General features: G+C 43.7%; 1 protein-coding gene across 3 annotated transcripts in view; it reads right to left on the minus strand.

The window, feature by feature from the left end:
* TTC39C (tetratricopeptide repeat domain 39C) overlaps window positions 1-21,968 on the minus strand; it is a 121,315-nt gene extending 99,347 nt beyond the window's left edge. For 2 of the 3 annotated variants that reach the window (XM_012506333.2, XM_030810641.1), the window contains exon 1: window positions 21,355-21,883. In XM_012506333.2, coding sequence (XP_012361787.2) covers window positions 21,355-21,521 — 167 coding nt within the window. In that variant the 5' untranslated portion in view covers window positions 21,522-21,883. Of the gene's footprint in view, window positions 1-16,143; window positions 16,572-21,354 lie in introns of those variants that run through there. The other variant, XM_030810642.1, reaches the window with a different exon arrangement.
* Window positions 21,969-22,952: the final 984 nt, after the last annotated feature.

Genomic DNA, 22,952 nt, shown 5'->3' on the forward strand with positions numbered 1-22,952 from the left:
AGACCAATGAAAAAGAATAGAGAGCCTAGAAATAAACCTTCACGCATGGAGGGCAATTTCTTCAACAAACAGTGCTGAGAAAACTGGATATCCACATTCAAATGAATGAAGTTGACCCTTACTTTATACCATATAAAATATTAAGTCACAAGGGATCAAAGGCCTAGGCATTAGAGTTAAAATTATAAAACTCTTATTAGAAAACAGAGAAAAAGCTTCATCACATTGGATTTGGCAATGGTTTCTTGGATGTGATACCAAAGGCACACACAAAAACAGAAAATACAGATACACCGGTCTATATCAAAATTAAAATTTTTTCTGCATCAAAGGACACTAACAACAGAGTGAAAAGGCAATCCATGGAATGAGTGGGGGGGGAATATCTGAAAATTATACATTAGATAAGGAGTTAATATCCAGAATACATAAAGAACTCTTAAACCTCAACAAGACAAAAACCAAACAACCCAATTAAAAAATGGGCAAAGGACTTGAATAAACATTTCTCCAAAGAATATATACAAATGACCAACAAGCACATGAACAGATGCTCAAAATCACTAATCACTGGGGAAATGTAAATCAGATACCACCTCACACCTATTAGGATGGCTATTATCCAAAACAAATCAAGAAAACTGTTGGCAAGGATGTGGAAAAACTGGAACCCTTGTGTACCACCGATGGGAATGTAAAATGGTAAAATCACTGTGGAAGATAGTATAGTAGTTCCTCAAAAAATTAAAAATAGGACTGGACACAGTGGCTCACATTTGTAATCGCAGTGCTTTGGAAGGCCAAGGTGGGAGGATCCCTTGAGCCCAGTAGTTAGAGGCCAGTCCAGGCAACACAGTGAGACCATAGCTCTACAAAAACTAAAATTAGCCGGACGTGATGGCACATGCATGTAGTCCTAGTTACTTGGGAGGCTGAGGCAGGAGGATCACTTGAGCCAACAAGTTTAAGGTTACAGTGATCTCTGATCACACCACTGTACTCCAGCCTAGGCAAGAGTGCAAGATTCTGTCTCTTTAGAAAAAAAAGAAAGAAAGAAAATTAAAACTAGAATTACCATATGATACAGCAATTCCACTTCTGGGTATATACCCGAAAAAACTGAAAGCAGGAGCTCAGATATTTGAACATCCATGTTCATAGAAGCATTGTTCACAATAGACAAAAGGTGGATGCAACCCAAGTGTCCATTAATGGATGAATGGATAAACAAAATGTGGTATATACAAACAATGGAATATTATTTAGCCTTAAAAAGAAAGAGAATTCTGACATATGCTATAACATAAATGAACCTCATGAACATCAGGCTAAGTGAAATAAGCCAATCACAAAAAGACAAATACTGTATGATTCCACTCATAAGAGGTACCTATCATAGACAAACTCATAGAGACAGAAAGCCGAAGGGCAGTTGCTGGGGCTAGGGAGAAATGGGAAATTACTGTTTAATGGGTATAAAGTTACCATTTGGAAAGACAAAACAGTTCTGGAGATGGATGCTGGTGACGGTTGTACTTAATGCCACTAATGCCACTGTAGTATACATCTAAAAATGAATAAAATGGTGAATATTACCTCCTGTATATTTTACAATTGAAAAAATAATTTAAAAGCATTTAAAAACTCTACTATTTATAAACATTAGGGAAATGAAAAAGTTAGCAAAACATTTATTTTATAAACTCTTATTTAAAACATTAGAAACATTGAGGATTAAAGGGATTTCCTTCTTTGTAAGAAACTTATCAAGAGGATTTTGAGCAGGGTGTGCCCTCTTCTTGTAAGATAATATATGATGTAAAGTACGCATCTCTGTCATACTTTGAACTGTGATACTCCTTATGAAGTTTGGATCAACTTCAGTTTAGCCTTTGTGCTTTAAATGTTGTGAGATATTTCCAAGAGTTCTTTGAATGTGAAGTTTTTCTTGGCCAGTGTCACCCCCTCTGGGACATCTGCATCTTTTTTCTTACAACCACTTTCCTCCTTTATGTTTAATAAACTCCCCTTCACTAAGTGCCTGTGGCTGCACATCCACAATCCCTCAAATAGGGGCAGTGTCAACATTCCAGGTCAGCTATTCTTTCCATTTATATTTCATTCCAATTTCACTTCCAGTGTTACCACTTTCTTCTTTGATGCAGGAGCAGTGTCAACATTCCAGGTCAGCTATTCTTTCCATTTATATTTCATTCCAATTTCACTTCCAGTGTTACCACTTTCTTCTTTGCTGCAGGAGCAGTGTCAACATTCCAGGTCAGCTATTCCTTCCATTTAGATTTCATTCCAATGTCAGTTCCAGTGTTACCACTTTTTTCTTTGCTGCACTTTCATCTTTGTTGGCCAAAGTCCTCTTTCAATTATTCCTTTGAGTAAAATGTCAGTGGGTCGATCACTAGGAATGAAGGAAGCAACACAAGGACACTCTTTGCTGTCTGTGAACTGAACAACAGAGGTGCAATGACCAGTCACAGACAGACTCTGAAAGAAGTCACATGATTGGCTACTGATCATGATGTGCACCTGTTATGTACATAATGCTTTGTGACCTGAAGAGCTAGTGGCTACAATTACTCATAGCTCATACACAGTAGTAACTGAAAATTGAACTGTGTTATTGGGGAACTGGTGTTACTTCACTCGGGGAACTGGTGTTACTTCACTCTGGAAACTGAAACTGGAATCTGTGCATATTAGAACCAAGTAAGGCCGGGGCTGTCTGTGCGTGATTACAAACTAAGGTAAGAACCCAGAGGAAAGGAACCTGATTCTTACAGAATGCATAGCAAACAAATGAGGCTGGAAGACCAGGGAAAGCCTCTCCAGGAAGGGAAGGTAGAGTTGAGGTTGAAGGATAAGTAAAAATTGAGTCAGCTTGGAGGAGAGATTCCACGTGCAATGAAAACCCTGTGTCAGAAGGAAGCAAAGCAAAGTCAAGAATCCGAAAGATCATGGTAACTGCAGGTCAAAGAGTAAGGAAAGAACACAGCAATGGAAGACAAGGCTACCAAATGGCATAATTGGAGAAAGCACTGGTTATTTATTTATTTTATTTATTTATTTTATTTATTTATTTATCGAGACAGAGTCTCACACTGTTGCCCAGGCTAGAGTACAGTGGCATGATCTCAGCTCACTGCAACCTCCGCCTCCCAGGTTCAAGTGATTCTCATGCCTCAGCCTCCCGAGTAGCTGGGATTACAGGCATGTGCCACCAGGCCCAGCTAATTTTTGTATTTTTAGCAGAGACAGGCTCTTGCCATGTTGGCCAGGCTGGTCTCAAACTCCTGGTCTCAAGTGATCCACTTGTCTTTACCTTCCAACGTGCTGGGAATACCAGTGTGAGCCACTGCACCCAGCCAGCACTGATCTTTTCAATGAAGGTTAATGTGGATTCTAAAGCTGGTTAAAACCAAAGCCATTGCCAATTTAAAGCTATTTTACTTTTCTGTTTTGCTACAAACCACTGTATAAAAGGGGAAATATGAGTCTATTTTATAGCATGAGCTAACTGGGATTTGCACAGCCACAGCCTAGAAATAATACAACAAAATCATTTTAAAATACAGGCTGGGCATCCTAACCCACAAATCTGAAACCCAAAATGCTCCAAAATCTGAAACTTTTTGAAGGCTGGCATGTGGCCACAAGTGAAAAATTCTACACCTGATCTCATGTGACATTCAGTCAAAATGCAGTCAAAACTTTGTTTCATGCAGAAAATTATTTAAAATATTGTACAAAATTACCTTCAAGCTCTATGCATAAAATGTATATGAAACATAAATGAATTGTGTTTAGACTTGGGTCCCATTCCTAAAATATCTCATTATGTATAAGCAAATATTCCAAACTCTGAAAAAATCTGAAATTCAACACATTTCCGGTCCCAAGCATTTAGGATAAGGGATACTCAATCTTCATATGAAAAAAATGAGATAAGGCAGTGATGGTCAAGGGGCAAACCAAGCAGGCCCAAGCTATGCCAGATAAATCCTGCCACAGATTTTGGTCCTAATCCTAAAAGTAATGGGAGGCTGAATTAGTTTTCTTTGGCTGTTGTAATAAATTACCATAACCTGGTGGCTGAAAACAAGAGAAATGTATTCTCTTACAGTTCTTTAGACCAGAAGTGTGACATCAGTGTCACTGGGCTGAAATCAAGGTACCAGCAGGGCCACATTCCCTGGGGAGGCTCTAGGGGTGAGTCCCTTCCATGCCTCTTCCATCCTCTGGTGACTGGCTGCATTCAGGCTTAGGGCAGCTGTGGCTCTAATCTTCAAGGCCAATGTCTTCAAATCTGTCTCTTGATGTTTCCATTTCACCTTCTTCTGCATGTGTGTAAAATCTCTTTCTGCCTTCCTCTTGTAAGGATACATGTGATTGTATTTAGGGCCCATCAAGATAATCCGGGATAATCCCCCACCTCAAGATCCTTAACTTAATCACATCTGCAAGGCACCTTTTATTCTTTTCCTTATAAGGTAGCACTGAGAGATTCTAGGGATTAGGAAGTAGATACCTTTTGGAGGACCATTTTTCAGCCCACCACAGAGGCTGCAAAAGAGATTTTAGTGGCGAGGCATGCAATTAAGACATTAATGTTGGACAGATCACTCTGGTGGTGGAGGTAAAGGAAGGGCAGGGAGGATATAAGGAAGCCAGCTGAGCCAGTGCAAGTGTCCAAGTGAGAGGTGAGGGTGGCCTGGACTAGGCAGTAGTAGTAAAGATGAAGAGAAGTGGATGGATTCAACAGACACTTGACAGGCAAAATTGGCAGACAATAAAGGTAAGACAGAGGTGCCAAGAGCCTTCTAGTGTGTACAACCAGGTTTCAAGTGGTGCAGTTCACTGAGCCTGAGAGCCCCGGAAGAAGACCAGGGCTAGAAAACTGACCTGCAATCTTGCTAGGTCCACATAATACTATTCAGCATAAAAACAGGATTCTTTTGGAGGAACCAGCATACACTCTAGGCTGGGAGCAGATCTTCCACTCACAATCTTTTTCAGTTGGGTTTGGTAAACCTTAATTTTTATGTGCAAGGTGATTATAAAAGACTTATCCTTGGAGGACAGGCGCAGTGGCTCACGCCTGTAATCCCAGCACTTTGGGTGGCCAAGGCAGCTGGATCACTTGTGGTCAGGAGCTTGAGACCAGCCTGGCCTACATGGCGAAACCCCAAGTCTACTTAAAAGAAATAAAAATAAAAAAGGTAGCCAGTTGTGGTGGCACATGCCTGTAGTCCCAGCTACTCGGGAGTCTGAGGCATGAGAATCGCTTAAATCCAGGAATCGGAGGCTGCAAGGAGCTGAGATCGCGCTGCCACTGCACTCCAACCTGGGCAACAGAGTGAGACCCTGTCTCAAAAAAAAAAAAAAAAAAAAAAAAAAAAAAAAAAAAAGCCGGGCGCAATGGCTCATGCCTGTAATCCCAGCACTTTGGGAGGCTGAGGCAGGCAGATCACCTGAGGTCAGGAGTTTGAGACCAGGCTGGCCAACATGGTGAAAACATCTCTACTAAAAAATTAACCGGGCGTAGTGGTGGGTGTCTATGATCCCAGCTACTCAGGAGGCTGAGGCTGGAGAATCACTTGAACCTGGGAGGTGGAGGTTGCAGTGTGTCTAGATCATGCCACTGCACTCTAGCCTGGTGACAGAGTGAGATTCTATCTCAAAAAAAAAAAAAAAATAGGCCTATCTTTGGGGCTGTTGAGAGAATTAGGATTAAGGAAGAAATACACACGACACAGTGACACACGAACAGCGCGCACCTATGACCCACTTGACCCCCATTCACTGTCATTGTTTGCCTGTGTAGGCATTTAAGCAAAGATCAACAGACTTGTATGATTACAAGAGTGTACTACTTCTAACTATATTCAGATTCCTCTCTAGTTTTGCTTAATTCATATTCATTTATTGCTAAGTCTCAACAGTCATTAAGAGTTACTGATATGTTCTGAAAATAATTCTTCAGATTAGTCAATTTTCAGTTTTTCTCAATCTATCATTAATGTGCATCAAATATCTTCCTAACTCATCAGCAATAGTTCCTTCTCTATCTTACCTCATACAAATAAATAGGCAATTCATCTCTATTCTATGCTAATGGCACATGGAGACAGCACTGATAAGCAATTTACAAAGAGGACATCCAAACCACATTTCTCAACTAAAAAGACTTTCTAACCCATCCTTCAACAAGGACTATTTTAAAAGTAACAAAATTAATCAAGACATTTTCATTATAAACAGTATGGAGATTCCTTAAAGAACTAAAAGTAGATCTACCATTCGATGCAGCAATCCCACTACTGGGTACTCAGAGGAAAAGAAAAGAAGTCATTATATGAAAAAGACACACGTACATGCATGTTGATAGCAGCACAATTCACAACTGCAAAAATATGAAACCAGCCCAAATTTCCATCAATCAATGAATGGATAAAGAAAATATGGTGTAAATATACCATGAACTACTACTCAGCCATGAAAAGAAATGAAATAATCACATTCACAGCAACCTGGATGCAGCTGGAGACCATTATTCTAAGTGAAGTAACTCAGAAATGGAAAACCAAACATCGTATGTTCTCACTTATGTGGGGGAGCTAAGCTATGAGGACACAAAGGCATAAGAATGACACAATAGACTTTGGGGGCTCAGCGGGGGAAGGGTGGGAGGGGGGTGAAGGACAAAAGACTACACATTGAGTACAGTGTATACTGCTTGGGTGATAGGTACACCAAAATCTCAGAAATCACCACTAAATAACTTATCCATGTAACCAAACACTACCTGTTCCCCACAAACTATTGAAATTTAAAAGACATTTTCATTATTTTCTCAATGAGCTTTAAGTTATAATATGATTCCTCTATTATATGTGGCATAATCTACAAACTGCAGGAATGCTTTGAGGATTAAACACACACATCTGGCTGGGTGTAGTGGCTCACGCCTGTAATCCCAGCACTTTAGGAAGCCAAGGTGGGTGGATTACCTAGGTCAGGAGTTCGAGACCAACCTGGCCAACACGGAAAAACCCCGTCTTTACTAAAAATACAAAACTTAGCCAGGCGTGGTGGTGCATGCCTGTAATCCCAGCTACTCAGGAGGCTGAGACAAGAGAATCCCTTGAACCCAGGAGGTAGAAGTTGCACTGAGCTGAGATCACACCACTGCACTCCAGCATGGGCGACAGAGTGAGACTCCATCTCACAACAACAACAAAACCACACACATCTATTTATACAAGCAACCCAAACACTAATTAATTTTAGGCAATCATTTAAAAATATTATGTATGGGCATGGTGGCCCATGCCTGTAATTGCAGCACTTTGGGAGGCTGAAATGGGTGGATCACCTGAGGTCAGGAGTTCGAGACCAGCCTGATCAATATAGTGAAACCCCGTCTCTACTAAAAATACAAAAATTAGCCAGGCGTGGTGGCATGTGCCTGTAGTCCCAGCTACTCAGGAGGCTGAAACAGGAGAATTGCTTGAACCCGGGAGGCAGAGATTGCAGTGAGCCGAGATCACACCACTGCACTCCAGCCTGGGTGACAGAGCAAGACTCCATTTCAAAAAACAATAAAGAAATAAAAATAAAAATACTACAGACTTCTCTATTTTTCAGTTGAAAGTCATTTCAAAGGGAAGCTAGACACATTCTTCATAATAACATTTTGTGTGAACTAGTTCTCAGTAAACAACTCTGAATGTCATAGAAAATGTCCATCTTTCACTAAGACATCTACATTTTTCTTCAGTTTTTAGTAGAGCATAGGTCGAGAAAATTTCACTTGGGTTTACATTATTATTCACAGGCTTCCTTAAGCATAAATTTCTAGACTTTAGTAGAATAGCTCTTTGATGAAGTTTTGTTTTGTTTTACAACTCAACATTCTTCCATTAGGAGAAAAGATCCCAATTTCAAGTTAGCCTCAACTACTCTCTCTTATAAGCCCAGCCCAGATCCAAAATGTCACACAAGGGCTACAGAAAAACACTCAAGCATTCTCTCCTTGTCATTTTCACATTGGCAATTTCTACAGAACAAGAATCTCTGAGATTCCACCACAGCAGGTCCTGACACTTTGGCTAAACTTTTAAGTAGTTTATAAGTAGTTTAGCCATTTCCCCCCATACCATGGCCCTTTCCCACCTCCTTTTTTTTTCCCCCATGCTATTTCAAGAGGAGTAATTTCTAGCTCAGTTTGAATTTGGATAACTCAAAGTAATGAGTGTCTCACCAATCATCAATACAGAAATAACCAAAAATAGATTTGGATCCACATGGTTGACAGCTGAAGCAAATGGCATTCCAGATGTAAACAAAACTCTTTTCTGTGCTACTAAATGGATGCAAACCTGGCTATAATGTGGAGAAATGTCAGAAGCCCAATTCCTTCAACAACTGTAGGCCTGGAAAAGCAGCCCCCATGTAGCCTTGGATAAGTCAAGAGTCACATCAGGCCAGGCGCAGTGCCTCAACCTGTAATCCCAGTTTGGGAGGCTGAGGTGGGAGGACTGCTTGAGCTCAGGAGTTGCCTGGCCAACACAGCAAGACCTCATTTCTACTAAAAAATAAAAAAATAAAAAATTAGCCGGGTGTGGTGGCACAGGCCTGTAGTCCCAGCTACTCAGGAGGCTAAGGCGGGAGGATGGTTTGAGCCCAAGAGATCAAGGCTACAGTGAGCTATGATTATGCCACGGCACTGCAGCCTGGGTGACAGAGCAAGGCCCCATTGCAAAAAAAAAAAAAAAAAAAAAAAAGTCACATCAGAGATGTGTGCAGCTGATGAATTCCAACATGCTACTTTATTTTAGGCCTAAATAAAGATGTGGGTGAGTATAATTTGCAAGACAGAAAGATATCAAGTTCTTTCTTGTTCCAGGTATCAGCTGACAACACATAACTTGAAATTTTGCAATTCACCATTTGAAACTGGGGAAGAGAGGAAGCACTCAAAGCCTTGCCAGTGACTCGTTCTATTGGAAGCGATCCTAGAGGCCGTGCAGCATGAATTTTAGTTTAATCTGATTACTTTTTTTTTTTTCTTTTGAGATGGAGTCTCGCACAGTGGCACGATCTCGGCTCACTACAAGCTCTGCCTCCCGGGTTCAAGCAATTCTCCCGCCTCAGCTTCCTGAGTAGCTGGGACTACAGGCACCCACCACCACGCTCGGCTAATTTTTGTATTTTTAGTAGAGACGGGGTTTCACCATGTTGGCCAGGCTGGTCTCGAACCCCTGACCTCAAGTGACCCACCTGCCTCGGCCTCCCAAAGTGCTAGGATCACAGGTGTGAGCCACTGTGCCCAGCCCATTGCTTCTTGTTTCTCTGTCATTTAGCAAATTCAACTTGAATTTGGATTCAAAATGTCATTTTCCCTCTTTTGTCCTGTCCTGTTAGAACAGTACCAAAGAGTTTCATTTGCAAGAGAGACAGAATGATACAAATATTTGCAAATCTGTTTATCTTTGATGCTTATTTTATGGAGTGATAATTTAATGAAGTACAACACAAAGGATGGCTGCTGCAGATGGAAGGAGGCAACAAAAGACAGTAAGCTGTGTGAAGGCCAAAGTGGAAAGAGCAGCAAATAACACCCAGCTGTAGGCACTAAGAGTGAGGCGCACCATGCTCAGACTCGTATCTTCCTGGAAAAGCCCCACCCAAAAGGAGCGTTATGGTGCACCTGAGCATGTAAAACAGGCTGAGCTAACATGTATTATGGGATGCAACTGATGTCATGGTTGAGGGTGGGACCAGGGAAAGCTCTGCCTATCTGTGTATCAAGGTGCCCTATAACATACTACATTATGTGGCTTTCCTTTCCTAATTACTTCTAAGTACAAGCTCAACAGAAAATCATGAAGCATCTGACCCTATTTCCTCACATTTTAGAAGCATCTCATGCTTCTAAAGAACATGGAACTTTGAGGCAACTGTGCCCTGATTCATAGGGTTTAGCCTTTGCTTTTTAAGTAAATTTTTGTTTGTTTAACTTGCACAACCTACTTAGCAAAAAACAAAAACAAAACTTGCTCACTTCCTGGGAAGCATATAGGCCAGTTTATAGTTTGAGATTCAAAGTTAGGAAGAGTTGGGTGGGAACAGGACAGGAAAATAAAGTCACCTAGAGGCTGGAGAGACACAGTTCCGGTAAGCTAGATCCATGTGGAGTACGAGGAAGGGAAGCACCTCAGTAGTTCTCCATCCACATGGCAAGGGACGGAGGAACCTGAGCTGCCAGACTTTTCTGGAGCTGTTTGGGCCCTAGAAGCAATGTGTGTGTGAGCGGTGTTTAGGGGCAGTGTGACCCAGGGAGCCCAACACTGGGGGCTCTTCACCTCTCAAGGAACCCTACACCTGGCCTCTGTCCTGGTGCCTGCCGTCACCAATGCAACAGAGACACTCCCTTCTCCACCTCTCTCCTTCAGCCACAGCTGTGCCAGCCTGGGCAGTCTCTTCCCTTCCTACAGTCCCACTTTGTCCGCAGAAAGACCCCGCCACTGTGCTGTTCTAAGCAGGCTAAGGGATTCAGCCACAGAGACCAAATCCGGTCCTAAACCTTCCTGCCCCAAGCTCAGTGCCTCTCAATGGAGACATTTTGGAAACCTGTGGGGTCGTTTTGGGGTGACATGATGACTGTAGTGGAATGGGACCAACGACCCAAGGCATCCTGCAATGTATGAGATCATCCAGCACACTGTCTCATGTCCCACAAAACTTTTGAACATTTCCTGGAAGACCACACGGATGAAAAACTTTATTTAGTTCTAGAATCTACCTCCATTTATGTAGAAACACAAAATACTCCTTACACTGCTTAAATACACAGTTTATCAAGATTTGTTTACAATTATGGAAAACCATGTCACCAACAGCAACACTACTTGTAGCATCTGAGTTGTCAACAAACCGCAGCTAAACCACTTTGCATTTGTATATCACCTGCCAATATTTAATAGTGATACTGAAAGCTCCTTTAATATATTTAAAGCCAAATAAATTATTGAAGATACATGAAATCCTGGAACAAATACATTTCATTAATACATTTATTTCATTTCTGCCACCCAATATTCTTAAGGATACGTAGCATACTGAAACTTCTGTCATGAAAATGACATATCAAAATTATTTTATTTTGGAGGTCGGGCACAGTGGCTCATGACTGTAACCCCAGCACTTTCGGAGGCCAAGACAGTCAGATCAGTTGAGAACAGGAGTTCAAGACCAGCCTAGCCAACATGGCAGAACCCCATCTCTACCAAAAATACAAAAATTAGCCAGGTGTGGTGGCATGCACCTGTAGACCCAGTTAATTAGGAGGCTGAGGCACGAGAATCGCTTGAACCCAGGAATTGGAGGTTGCAGTGAGCTGAGATCATGCCACTGCACTCCAGCCTGGGAGATAGAGTGAGACTGTCAAAACAAACAAATAAACAAAAACAAACAAAAAAAACCCAACTATTTATTTTGGGTTTGAGTCTTGTTTTTCAACCTTACTCTGAAACTGTCCTCAGGAGTCGGTTGCCACTCAACTATCCTATGAATATTTTTTCAATTCATCGTCTAATCCTGGACACCTATTAAAGGCAATGGTCTCTAAAGTTCTTGGTGTGCAGAGGGATTTAACAATGGGAGATATGTTTTCTGAGACACTCTGTCAGCACACATCCTATGTCTTAACACAGGAAATTAATAGCATCCTGACAAAGAAGGCCTGGTTCATTGCAAAAATGTCACACTTCTTATTAAAACCACTTTAACAGCCAGTATTTTGCCTTGGCAGGTTAGGGCTATTTCCCTCCTTCCCTTAACATTTACGGGTAAATTTGGTCTGTTATTTCCTTTATTTTAAAGCACACCTGCTCTTTTCTCTCCTCTGCAGCACCTTCTCACCTTCTCACCTTCTCCTAAATCCAATATTTCTTTATTATACAAGGGTGCAGTCACCTAACTACTTCATTTTATCATCAGGTAAAGGTGTGCTGAGCATTTACACTTTAAAAATATATGTAGGCCGGGCGTGGTGGCTCCTGCCTGTAATCCCAGCATTTTGGGAGGCCGAGGTGGGCGGATCACGAGGTCAGAAGTTCAAGACCAGCCTGACCAATATAGTGAAACCCCGTCTCTACTAAAAGTACAAAAATTAGCCAGGCGTGGTGGTACACACCTGCAGTCCCAACTACTCAGGAGGCTGAGGCAGGAGAATTCCCTGAACCTGGGAGGCGGAGGTTGCAGTGAGCCAAGATCGGCCATTGCACTCCAGCCTGGGAGGCAAAGTGAGACTCCATCTCAAAAAAAAAAAAAAAAAAAAAAAAAAAAAAAAAAATATATATATATATATATATATAAAATGTGTGTGTGTATATATATATATGTGTGTATATATATGTGTGTGTATATATATGTGTGTATATATGTGTGTATATATATGCATGTATATATATGTGTGTGTATATATGCGTATATATATGTGTGTATATATATGTAATTTTATCTGGGCATTCTATTGATTTTCAGACATTGTATGCGTGAGTAGGTTATTTCATCTATCGATTTCATTTCAGGATCATAAAAGGGGAATTGCAAAATATTTGTTAGCAAAAGGGTGCATCAGTGTGACAGAGTCGAGAGTCACTGCTCTAGCAAGCTTCCCCTCCTAGCCACCAGGTTCTCCCAGAGACCAGTTCTTCCTGAAACACAGGACCTGGCTTTTGGAGTCTGGCAGTTACATTTCTACTTTCTCATGCCAGGCAGGCAAATCGCATCAGAGCATTATCATAGCACCACCCCCTAGGGGTACCCCAGAGCCCTGCAAGGGATCAGATGGGAGAAGCGAAAGTCCCACCAGCTGGGCTGGCCTCCTTGTCACTGCACACAACACTGAGCACAGAACAGCCCAGACAGCAGCCATCCCGAGTTACACTGCCCAGGCCAGGTGCAGCTGACACCTGTGACCTCTTTGGAAGCAGGAGACTGAGTGTCATTAGGGCCCAGCTTTCTTTGTGATGGCACTGTTGAGACCTGCACGTGGCTCAGCAGCGGCTTTGCTTCCCATCGCCCTTACTCAGCACAGGGCAGCCTGGACGTTCCAAGGCAAAGGCAGTGACGGGGCCAGGCAGGAGCTCTGGCAACTGCTTATGAGAAGCAGAACATCAATATTAGGGCCCGTCTGGAGCACCTCAAATTGGGTCAAGAGACACACCCATGCCATCAGAATGGGAGGGAGTGATGAGGAACAAAGCTTTCAGAGCTCCTACAGGGCAGCTGCCTCCTGGGCTGCACTTGCTGACTGCAAATAAAGGACAGCTGTTATGCCTTTAACAACTTGGACCCCACATAACCCCAGCAACCTCAGGAAGGCCAGAAACACCTGGAGAGGCAGTCCAGGTATTACCCATCTCTACCATCTCAGCCCACTCATGCAGACAGGCAGACGTATACACAATTTTGATGCAACACAAGTGCCGGATAAAGGTAAGGACGGGATGCCGCAGGAGTGCAGAGGAGACATACAACCTTTTTCTAGAAATCTGAGCTGTGTCTGGAAGAGCAAGATATACCTGGCTGCATGATGCAAAATATTCCAGCACAACTAGCATGGAAGGGACAAGGGGAGCAGGACAGGAAGCAGACAGGGCCACATCACAGGACATCGGAGGCAAGGCCAGGATGCTGGGCTTTATCCTACACAAGACTGGGAGCCACAAAGGGTCTAAAGCTTGGGGTGACATCTCCCCTGAAGACAGATCTCTCTGGGGGTTTGATGAATAGCTTCTGTGTGTCAGAGTGCAATCTGCATATTGCTAAAGGAACTTGCCCCAAAATGGCTTTGACAGGACACATGTGACTCCTTTTACTGTAAAAGTTCTGTAAGAGAGGTAGATAGCACATGGTCACACCCAGACTCTGGGGCCAGGCAGCCCAGTTTTAACCCCAGCACTCTCCACTACTGCTGCGAGACCCGAGTTGGGCCACTTCATGCCCCAGGGCTCTTCCTCCTCCATCTAAGGGAGATAATAAAGGCACCCCTCACAGAGCTGGCGGGGGGATTAAACGAGGAGAAAAGTTCAGGCAAGGCTGGGGCTGTGGGCTGGCTCAATGCTAGCCCACAAAGCAAAAGATGTGAGCCTTTAAAAGAATGTATTCTCTAAGTCACATATGTAGTTATCACTCAGTATCCATGGGGTATTGGTTCCAGGACCCCAGGCGGATACCAAAATCTGTGGATGCTCAAATCCCTGATAGAAATTGGCACAGTATTTGCGTATCACCTACACACATCCTCCCATATACCTGAAATCATTATGTGTTTACATTTATCATTATGTGATTATATTGATGTACGTGAGGAAAAAAAAGTCACCTAAGCCAGTGAGTTCACAGATATTACAGCTTTGGACAAGACTAAGTGTTAAAGTGACTCTGTTTGAGGTAGATTTGAATAAAGGTATGAAGTAATGCCTCCTTGAAGGAAACCTCTCACCTTTGTTCATGGCAGAAACTCTGTGAACACAGACTTTTTAGAGAGATGAACTTCCTGACTCTCTAGGGGCTTTCTCTGTAATAACTGAGTTTTTCTGTAAGACAGGAGTAACTACCTTAGATATATGTAGGCATATTTCTTGTGTTCTGAAATTCTTGAGCAAGAAGGAAGAGATGGAGAAAGCAACCTCGGCTAGGGAAAAGGGTGGTGCAAACCACCAACCATCTTTACATAAGAAAGGCCCAGCTTGGCAGGAGAATCCCCTGAACCCAGGAGGCGGAGGTTGCAGTGAGCCAAGATCGTGCCATTGCACTCTAGCCTGGGCAATGTAGCAAGACTCTGTCTCAAAAAAAAAAAAAAAAAAAAAAAGACAGAAAGAAAAAAAAAAAGCGAAACCCCAGCTCAATCATCAAATCCACTTCAAGGAGGCATGACTTTCTCTTCCTACACAGCAAATGCATGAATAATTTTACATAAAAACATGTATTCACAGTCACTTGTTCAGAAACTGTAATGCATTTTCCCCAGGTTAGCCCACAAAGGCTATTCAACCCCCAAATGGACCCACGTTACAGAATGAGCAGCAGCCTCGTGAATTTAGGGTGCTGGGAGGAGAGTAAGTGCTGAAAGAGGTGCTGTGTAGGACAGGGACCAGTTCTTCCCTACCCAACCGGACTCCATTCACAGGGTAGAGCTAGCACTAGGCAGTTTTGAAGTAGATCAATTCACCTTTGCCACACAGCTATCTACTTTTCTGTACTTTTTTGATACTCTCTCTTCTCCCTGAGTCCTTCGTAGCCTCTTCCAGTCCCACTGTTGCTGCTGGGTAAATAGGAGGATTACCCTGGCAAAGGAGACCAGGTGTGAAAATGGTATTTCAGGAACTAAAACAGGCTGTGCGAAAGGTCTAGGCTCCTGAAATACCACTTTTGGGGATCTACAAGTGGTTTCGTTTATCTAAATAGAAAGTGCTTCCGTGTTTCAATATTACTTCTCTCTCCCTTTTAAAAAAAATCCTCATCAAAACTTTATTTCACTCAATATAGCTTCTTTCAACTAAATTAGGGGGAAAAAGGTACTCTCACTCAACCGGTTAATACAATACAGTCAGCCCTCAGTGTCCGTGAGTTCCACAACCAGCCACAGATCCAACATACTTGGAAAAAAAGGTTGCATTAATACTAGATATGCAGACTTTTTCCCTTGTCACTATTCCCTAACCAACACAGTATAACAACAATCTACATAGCATTTACATGATATTAGGTATTATAAGTTACTAGATGATTTCAGGTGTGTAGGTGATAATGTAAATACTGCGCCATTTTCTATCAGGGATTTGAGCATCCACAGATTTTGGTATCCGCCGGGGGTCCTGGAACCAATCCCCCATGAATACTGAGGGATAACTACATATGTGACTTAGAGAACACATTCTTTTAAAGGCTCACATCTTTCGCCTTGTGTATTTGTACAAGTGTTTCTTGTATACTTGTACACACTTACAGAGACTTACATACACTATAGCACAGGTATTTTTTTCCTGATAATTTCCTCCAAACTCTCCTATTATTCTACAGGCAGCTGCATTTTAAAAGGAATCTCAAGCCAAATGAATCTTTAATGAATATTTAATTAGGACCTTTTCAGACAGTGTAATAGTTGGGGGAAAAAGATGCCTTTTTCCAACACACCATTGAGTTGAAGAGGATGGAAAAAGTCAACAGATGAGTTTCCTGTCTTTCCCGCCAGTTCCCTTAAACCATTTCTGCTTTTCATTGCTTCTCCTTTTCTTACATCTCTGCATCTGTGGACTCTCCTATCGTCTCCAGGAGCAAGGTAGAGACACATTCTTGTCTGTGAGCAGCTGAATTGTCTAGAAAACATGGACAGCCTGCAAGTCCTTCCAGTCCTCCCAAGAATCTGACATGGTTTTAGGCAGAGAAGAGGCTCAGAGGCCTGCTGACTCAACATCTCTTACAAGCGCCTTTGAGTTTTTCCAGGAAGCGCTGAGGTTTTCTCAGAAGTCAAAGAACTTTTTCTGTAAGAGGCCAGAGAGTAGATATTTTAGGCTTTACATGCCGTATGGTCTCTGACACTACTCATTTCTGCAGGTGTAGGGCACAAGCAACCACAGACCACACATAACCAAATGAGCATCGCTGTGTCTCAAAACTTCATTTACAAAAACTGGTGTCAGGCTAGAATTGGCCCACGGGCCATAGTTTACCAACTCCTGGATTATATGGAACCATATGTATGATAACACTGGCTCTGCAATCCACATGCTCACAAAATAAGGCCACAGATCCTATGGCTTTCTCATATGGCTTTGTCACATGCGCCAAAAACTGTGTTAAACAATTTAGGGTCCATACATTCATTTTATGCACACTCACATTACTTACCATAAATTTTTCTTGCTTTTTAATATATTTTTTCCATTTTATAGTTTAAAATGGAAAAGGAAGTGTCACAATTCATAGCAACTATGTACCAATAAACATTCATAATAACGATATATGTTTCCTATTTTAGTTGACAATGACTTTAAAATATCTACAGCCAGAAACTGGTAGTAGCCCTGGCAGAGGTAAAAACTGCAGAAGTCTTAGGATCAAAAAGAATGCCAAGAGTTAAAGCGGGAGATGGGCTGGTAACCTCAAGAGTGGAGGAGGGTGGCTCAGCATCAGGGCAGCAGAAATAAGAACTGCGAAGCTCATTTGGGTCAGAAGCTCCAAACGTCTCATGCTCCTCAGGCCTCCATGTGCTTCACTTCTGCCAGTCCTCTGTTAAAAAGTAATATCTCAAGCCATAAAGAGAAAAAAGGTGGTGACATTAGGATCCTGAAGTCCCAAGGAGCCAAGAGTGAATTACGGTTGTGACAGCCACGCTGTGGACAATGGTCATGATGAAAAGTGAGTTGACGAGACACCCAGCAGCCAAGTAAACCTGAGAAAAGCACCGACCATGGGAAACACGGACTGACCAGTAGTAGGAAGAAGTGCAGAACAAGCCATCCAATGCAATGGCCTAGTAATACTGGTGAGCGTGCAGTTCTGACCACTCTTTTCCCAATGTCATTTCATGTCTCCACGTGGGTTTTTCTGCTGTTTCCTCTCCTAGGTTTCCGTTTAAACCTCACCACCTCTCACATTCTCCTTTTCTCCTTGCCCCGCCCCTCCCAACTCCTCATTCAACTGATTCACCTCTACCCCATCATAATGCTCAAGCATCATTTCCTCCACAAAACTGTCCTTCAGGCTGGGTTAGACGCTGCTTTTCTTCTACAGGCTCCAGGGGACCATGCGTATGTCTCCCAGCCTCCGTATCACCATCAGCTTTACCTACACCTACACTGCAGCACCGGAGTATCTAGCACATGTCTTTGGCACCTAACCCACAGTCTATCTTATGTGCCTGAGCAACTAAAGGTCTGAGTGCACGTCACATATGCAAAGTGAGGAAGGGAATGAGTGAGTGAGGAAGGGAATGAGTGTGTGTGTGTGGAGGGGGAGCAACTGCTGCTAGACTAGAGCACTTGGCAGTAAGACCAAGATCAGGAACTTGACTTCAGGTGGTCAAGATCACGAACTTATAAACATATGGACTTGGGTTCAAAGCAGAAGTGCCCTCCAGCAGGACAAATGTATCCTAACCTCTGGGAAAACACCTCAAAGTGCATAATGGTGGCTCAGCATCACCAAAGGGCAGTTTGTTGCTACATTATTACTATAGTTCCAATAGAAAGGCAGCTACAGTCTCAAATCCCAACCAGGGAGCTGTCCTATATTCCAAAAGAAGGCTTCTACTGTGCATATATTTCTAATTCCTATATGCATAATATCTGAATTATACAATCCAGACTTGCCACCAATTCAAGATTGGCCTTCAGGATAATCTGTTTCTACAAAGTAACCATTTCTCATCAGGCAGCTGTTGATAAACTTTCACCATTCTAGTAAGGTGGCATGAGAAAATGACCTTCTTGTTGTAATAAAAAATATTGTTACGCTACATACAAAATATGTTTCTACTGTTAAACTGTAACAATAAGACTCTGGAAGGTTTACTAGTAGAGGAAGGGTGTCCCCCTGTGAAAACAATCATTAATAAAGGAGACAGAGAGGGTAATTTGCCTATCCCTGTTATGTAGATAAAATGAGCCAGGGGGGTGCTCCTCAAACATTTATCAAGTCACTGCTGAGCCTTCAGCAGGCCATTTAACTTTGGAACAGAAAGGGAAGTTTCCCAATGCATAACAGAATCTTAAATCTTTCATATGTAATACGTAAGATGAACTTTAAATAGAAAAGCTACCTGCACACAGGACATTGTGTCTTGTACTCGAACTATGCAGTCAAGAAGAAAACACAATACTAGCAGGGAAGGCACCACGTACAGAAGCTAGCTAGAGTTTATTGAGTGCTTACACTTAGTTGGGGCCATGGATTATTTCTTTTCATTCTAACCACCACACGATAATGTGGGTACTCTTATTGTTACTCCTATTTGATAGATAAGGAAGCAAATTTTGAAAAACCAAAGTCAACAGCCACAAAATGGCAAAAGTAGGACTGGAACCCAAGTTGCAGGACACTGGTCCATGATCACACCTGTATGCAACTGTGCTTTCCAAAACATACATCAGAAGCACCTTTTGGGAGGTGGAAGAACGCAATGATTGTCCACACCACAAACAAATCAGATGGAGCCAAGGAAAGCTGATGGGATGATACCATCTCTGTCTACCTGTCTTTTTCCCTCCCACCATCTCTAAAAAAGGCTTTTTAACATTGCTGGAAAATAAGGTGGCAGAGCTGATGACAAATTATTATAAATTTAGTGAGGAAGGCAGAATGGTAAAATGAAAAGAGTCCTTGATTTAGAACTACAGTGTTTGTGTCCTGGTACATAGTAAAAACTAAGTCTCATGTCCCTCGTTATAAAACTGTCATGATAAGATACACCTCACTCTTTTGTTGTCATGAGAATAGTGAGAATATACAAGGGAATGTGTCTAGCACTGTGCTTGGCAGAAAAGAGGTACTACAGTTTTCCCTTCCTTATCTTCAGTTCCCATTTCAAAATACAAGCAGACAGCACCTAGCTATACAAGGTAAATATTCCCTGGGCACCTCCAACGCACTCACCCACAGAGAAATATCTTTGAAGGGACATCTCTCTGCTGTTGCTGTGAGAGAGTTTTCCAACCACTCATATACTGCCTTCTATTAACAGTGCATAACATTTTTTAGATAATGCAAAAATTTCATGCTTTCAATGTAAAGGTAGTATTTTAGCCTACTAAAGCAGAAAAGGAAGGGGAAAAAAAGACCATCAAAATAAATATCACAGGAGACTTCAAAGCAAGAAGTACTTAAAGATGTAAGTACCTAAATCATCAACTAAAAACAGTAAATTTGACTCTACAACTCTCTCCATCCTTCTCATACAACACAAACTGGTAATCTAAAAAAGGAATCATAGCACGGTATAGGAAATATTCATACCTTTTTTCCTGAGGGCTTCTTAAAAACTACAAAAGAGAAATTGTGTGACAAGTAAACCTTTTAAATCCCCCATCAACAGCCTTTGATGAAACTCCATCTTGAAACCAGACTTGTATGCTTTAAAAATGAAATGTTCTAAGTAAAGCGAAGTTGTTTTTACTTTCAGACCAAAGGGGGAAAAATCACCGATTTAAAAGTAAAAGGGCTTTAGTGAAAAGTTCACAGTTGTGAGATACTTGCTTTGCCATTAAGAAGGTGGAAGCTCTGCTGGAACCACCATTCTTTGAGGTCTGAGACTTTAGACATTCTCATTCTCACAGACTCTGCCTCTCGATAACAGTTGTACATTGGTCCTCTCATTCCAACCAAACTACAGGGTCTCCAAAGTGTGAAGCATGTGGCCCTTAAACGTGTTCGGGAAAGCTGCTAATCAACATCCTTAAGGCTCGTCAACAATCAGACGGCAAATCCCAAACTTGCTTCCTCAATCCGAGAACAGACACTCCAGGTCCCCAACGAAATGAAGGTTCCTTCCACTCCCACAGGAAAACTACCAGGTTTCAGTTCTTTCGCTTTATTTTTAAAAAGACAAATAAAAAATTTACTGAACACACGTGTTTTCCTACCATTCTCATATACTTTTTAAAAAGCCCTCCATTTTCTTCCTTCCTTTACGTTGGAGAAATTCTTAATAAATAATGCCTGCTTGAAAGACATCAGGAACTCATTTTGAGGACTGAGTTTGTAGAAGACAAGGCAGAGAGAGGAGTGGGCAGAGTTGGGCTGAAATTTTTAAATTCCTGCACGGCAAAGCAATTGTGCGTATCTGTTTTCAAACAATAAAAGCGTCTGTAATTGCACAATGATGCAGAGCCATGCGAGGCGCGAGGAGCAGGCAGCGGGTGGGCTCCGTGTCACAAAGGCTGCCGGGGCAGCACGCGAGCCAGAGTCACGACAAGCCCGGGTCCCAGGCTCGCTGCTGCCTCAAATCTCATCCGGTCCCACAGCCAGCTGCCCTGCGGAGAGAAGCCGCCGACCGGCATATCTCTGGGAGGGCGAGGCTGGGAGAAAGTGAGAGGGGAGACTGCGGGCGCGCGGGGCGGGCGCGCGGAGCCGGGGGTAGGGGGTGGACGAGGAGATGTGGCAGAGGCGCATTCCCTCTGGCTGATCTTGCCCGGGGAGGCGACCTGGGGATCGGAATCGGTGACCGACAGGAGGGGGAGGGGGCTCCCGGGGGCCGCAGGTCGAGGCGCGTGAGCCGGACACTAGGTGCGCGCGGCTGGGTTGGGGGAGCGGGGACGCGTGGGTCACCTGTATTGTTTGAAAAGCTGGTCCGACTCCCTGAAGCCGTTGTTGAGCAGCATGTTGATGCCGGCCAGGGCCAGCTCCGCGTCCTGCAGGGGCGCCGCCGCCGCTGCTGCCGCGTCCGAGTCTCCGTCGTCCCGCCGCCGCGGCCGCTGCTGCTCCGAGCCGGCCATGGGCGCGCGAGGCCCTGCGCTGGGCCGAGGCGAGGTCAGGAGCAGCTGCTGCGGCCCCGCGCGCGCCCGGAGCCCGGCTCTACCTGCCTAGAGCCAAGCAGAGCCGGGAGGGGAGGGGAGGGGAAAAGAGGGGAGGGAAGGACCGCGGAGGGAGGAGTCGCGGCCCGGCTGCGGCGCGACGTGGGAGGTGGGCGTCCGGCCGCCGCCGCGGGGATTACTCAGCAGCACCCGCCTGCTTCTCTCGCGCCCTCCGAGGCACCCGACTCGCGCGGGCCCCGAAGCGGAATCCGTTTCCGGGTGTCTCTCACCCCGCCAAGCTGGTCCCCGAGCGGCGGCCGCCTCCACTTCCTGCAGCCCCCACGCCCCGGCCCCTCCCGGGTCCCCAAGCCGCGCCCTCGCCCACCGCCCAAGGCTGCTTGGACACACGCACTGGAGACCCGTAGACCCGAGCTGTCCACTCTCCCACGAAGGGGCCGGACCCGGGAGTCGGGGGTAGGGCAAGGCGCAGAGGGAGAACCAGCGTGCGGATGTGGAAGGGAAGGGGACGGGGAACTCCGCCCGGGCCGCAATGCGAGCTTGCGGCGCTTTGTCCACGAGTAACTAAAACCCCACGCAGCCCGCGCCCGCGACCACAGACTTCATCCCGACCCTGGGAACGCCCCCTAGGACCAGGGCAGCCAATTCCCGAGGAGGTGGGCGGCGGGGGCGGGGTCTCTGGCACCTGCCCGGCCACTCCCCGGAGCCCCGGGCTGCGGGACTGCATGGCAGAGCCCCTCGGATCCGGGTACCACCTGCTCCAGCCCGCCACCAACATTTGCGCAATGGGGCAGGAGGAGAAATGGAGGCCTATATGCCATATGCCCAAATATTTAAAAGTTATAAGTTCAGCTGCTAAAGTGTGTTCTATTCTCACCCTGCCAATTATTCTTGCAAAGCTTTGGCTTTCATATGACCAAATGTCAACAAAACATCAAAAGTTACTGAATTTAACCATTATCACAGAAATCTTACTGTTCTGATGATGGGCTGGTGATATCTGGATGCCTAATATTCTAGAGACAAGCAATTCAATCATCTTTATGTTTTTTCCATACATTTTTCTCTAATTTAGCAAAATCCCTCAATGTAGTGTTACAATCAAGATTATGTTCTAATGCCAAATTGGACAACCTTCCTTGAGTTGCTGTCGTTTTTAGAGTGTAGTTTATTAATTTCGACTTGGAGAAACTTTGCTGAAGCATTTGTTAGATAACAATTGTTTTTTTTTTAAATGAAAGCAATGCTCAGGTTTAGAAATAACTCATGAATTTTAAACATGTCATCTATTGTCATGGGACCAATATGATAAGTTATTACAGAAAAATGCAAAATAATTTCGTCATATAAGTTGCTTTTACTTATTTTGTAAATTGTACCATCCTTTATAAGAAT

Source organism: Nomascus leucogenys, chromosome 4 (genome assembly GCF_006542625.1).
Source record: "Nomascus leucogenys isolate Asia chromosome 4, Asia_NLE_v1, whole genome shotgun sequence".
NCBI lineage: Eukaryota > Metazoa > Chordata > Mammalia > Primates > Hylobatidae > Nomascus > Nomascus leucogenys.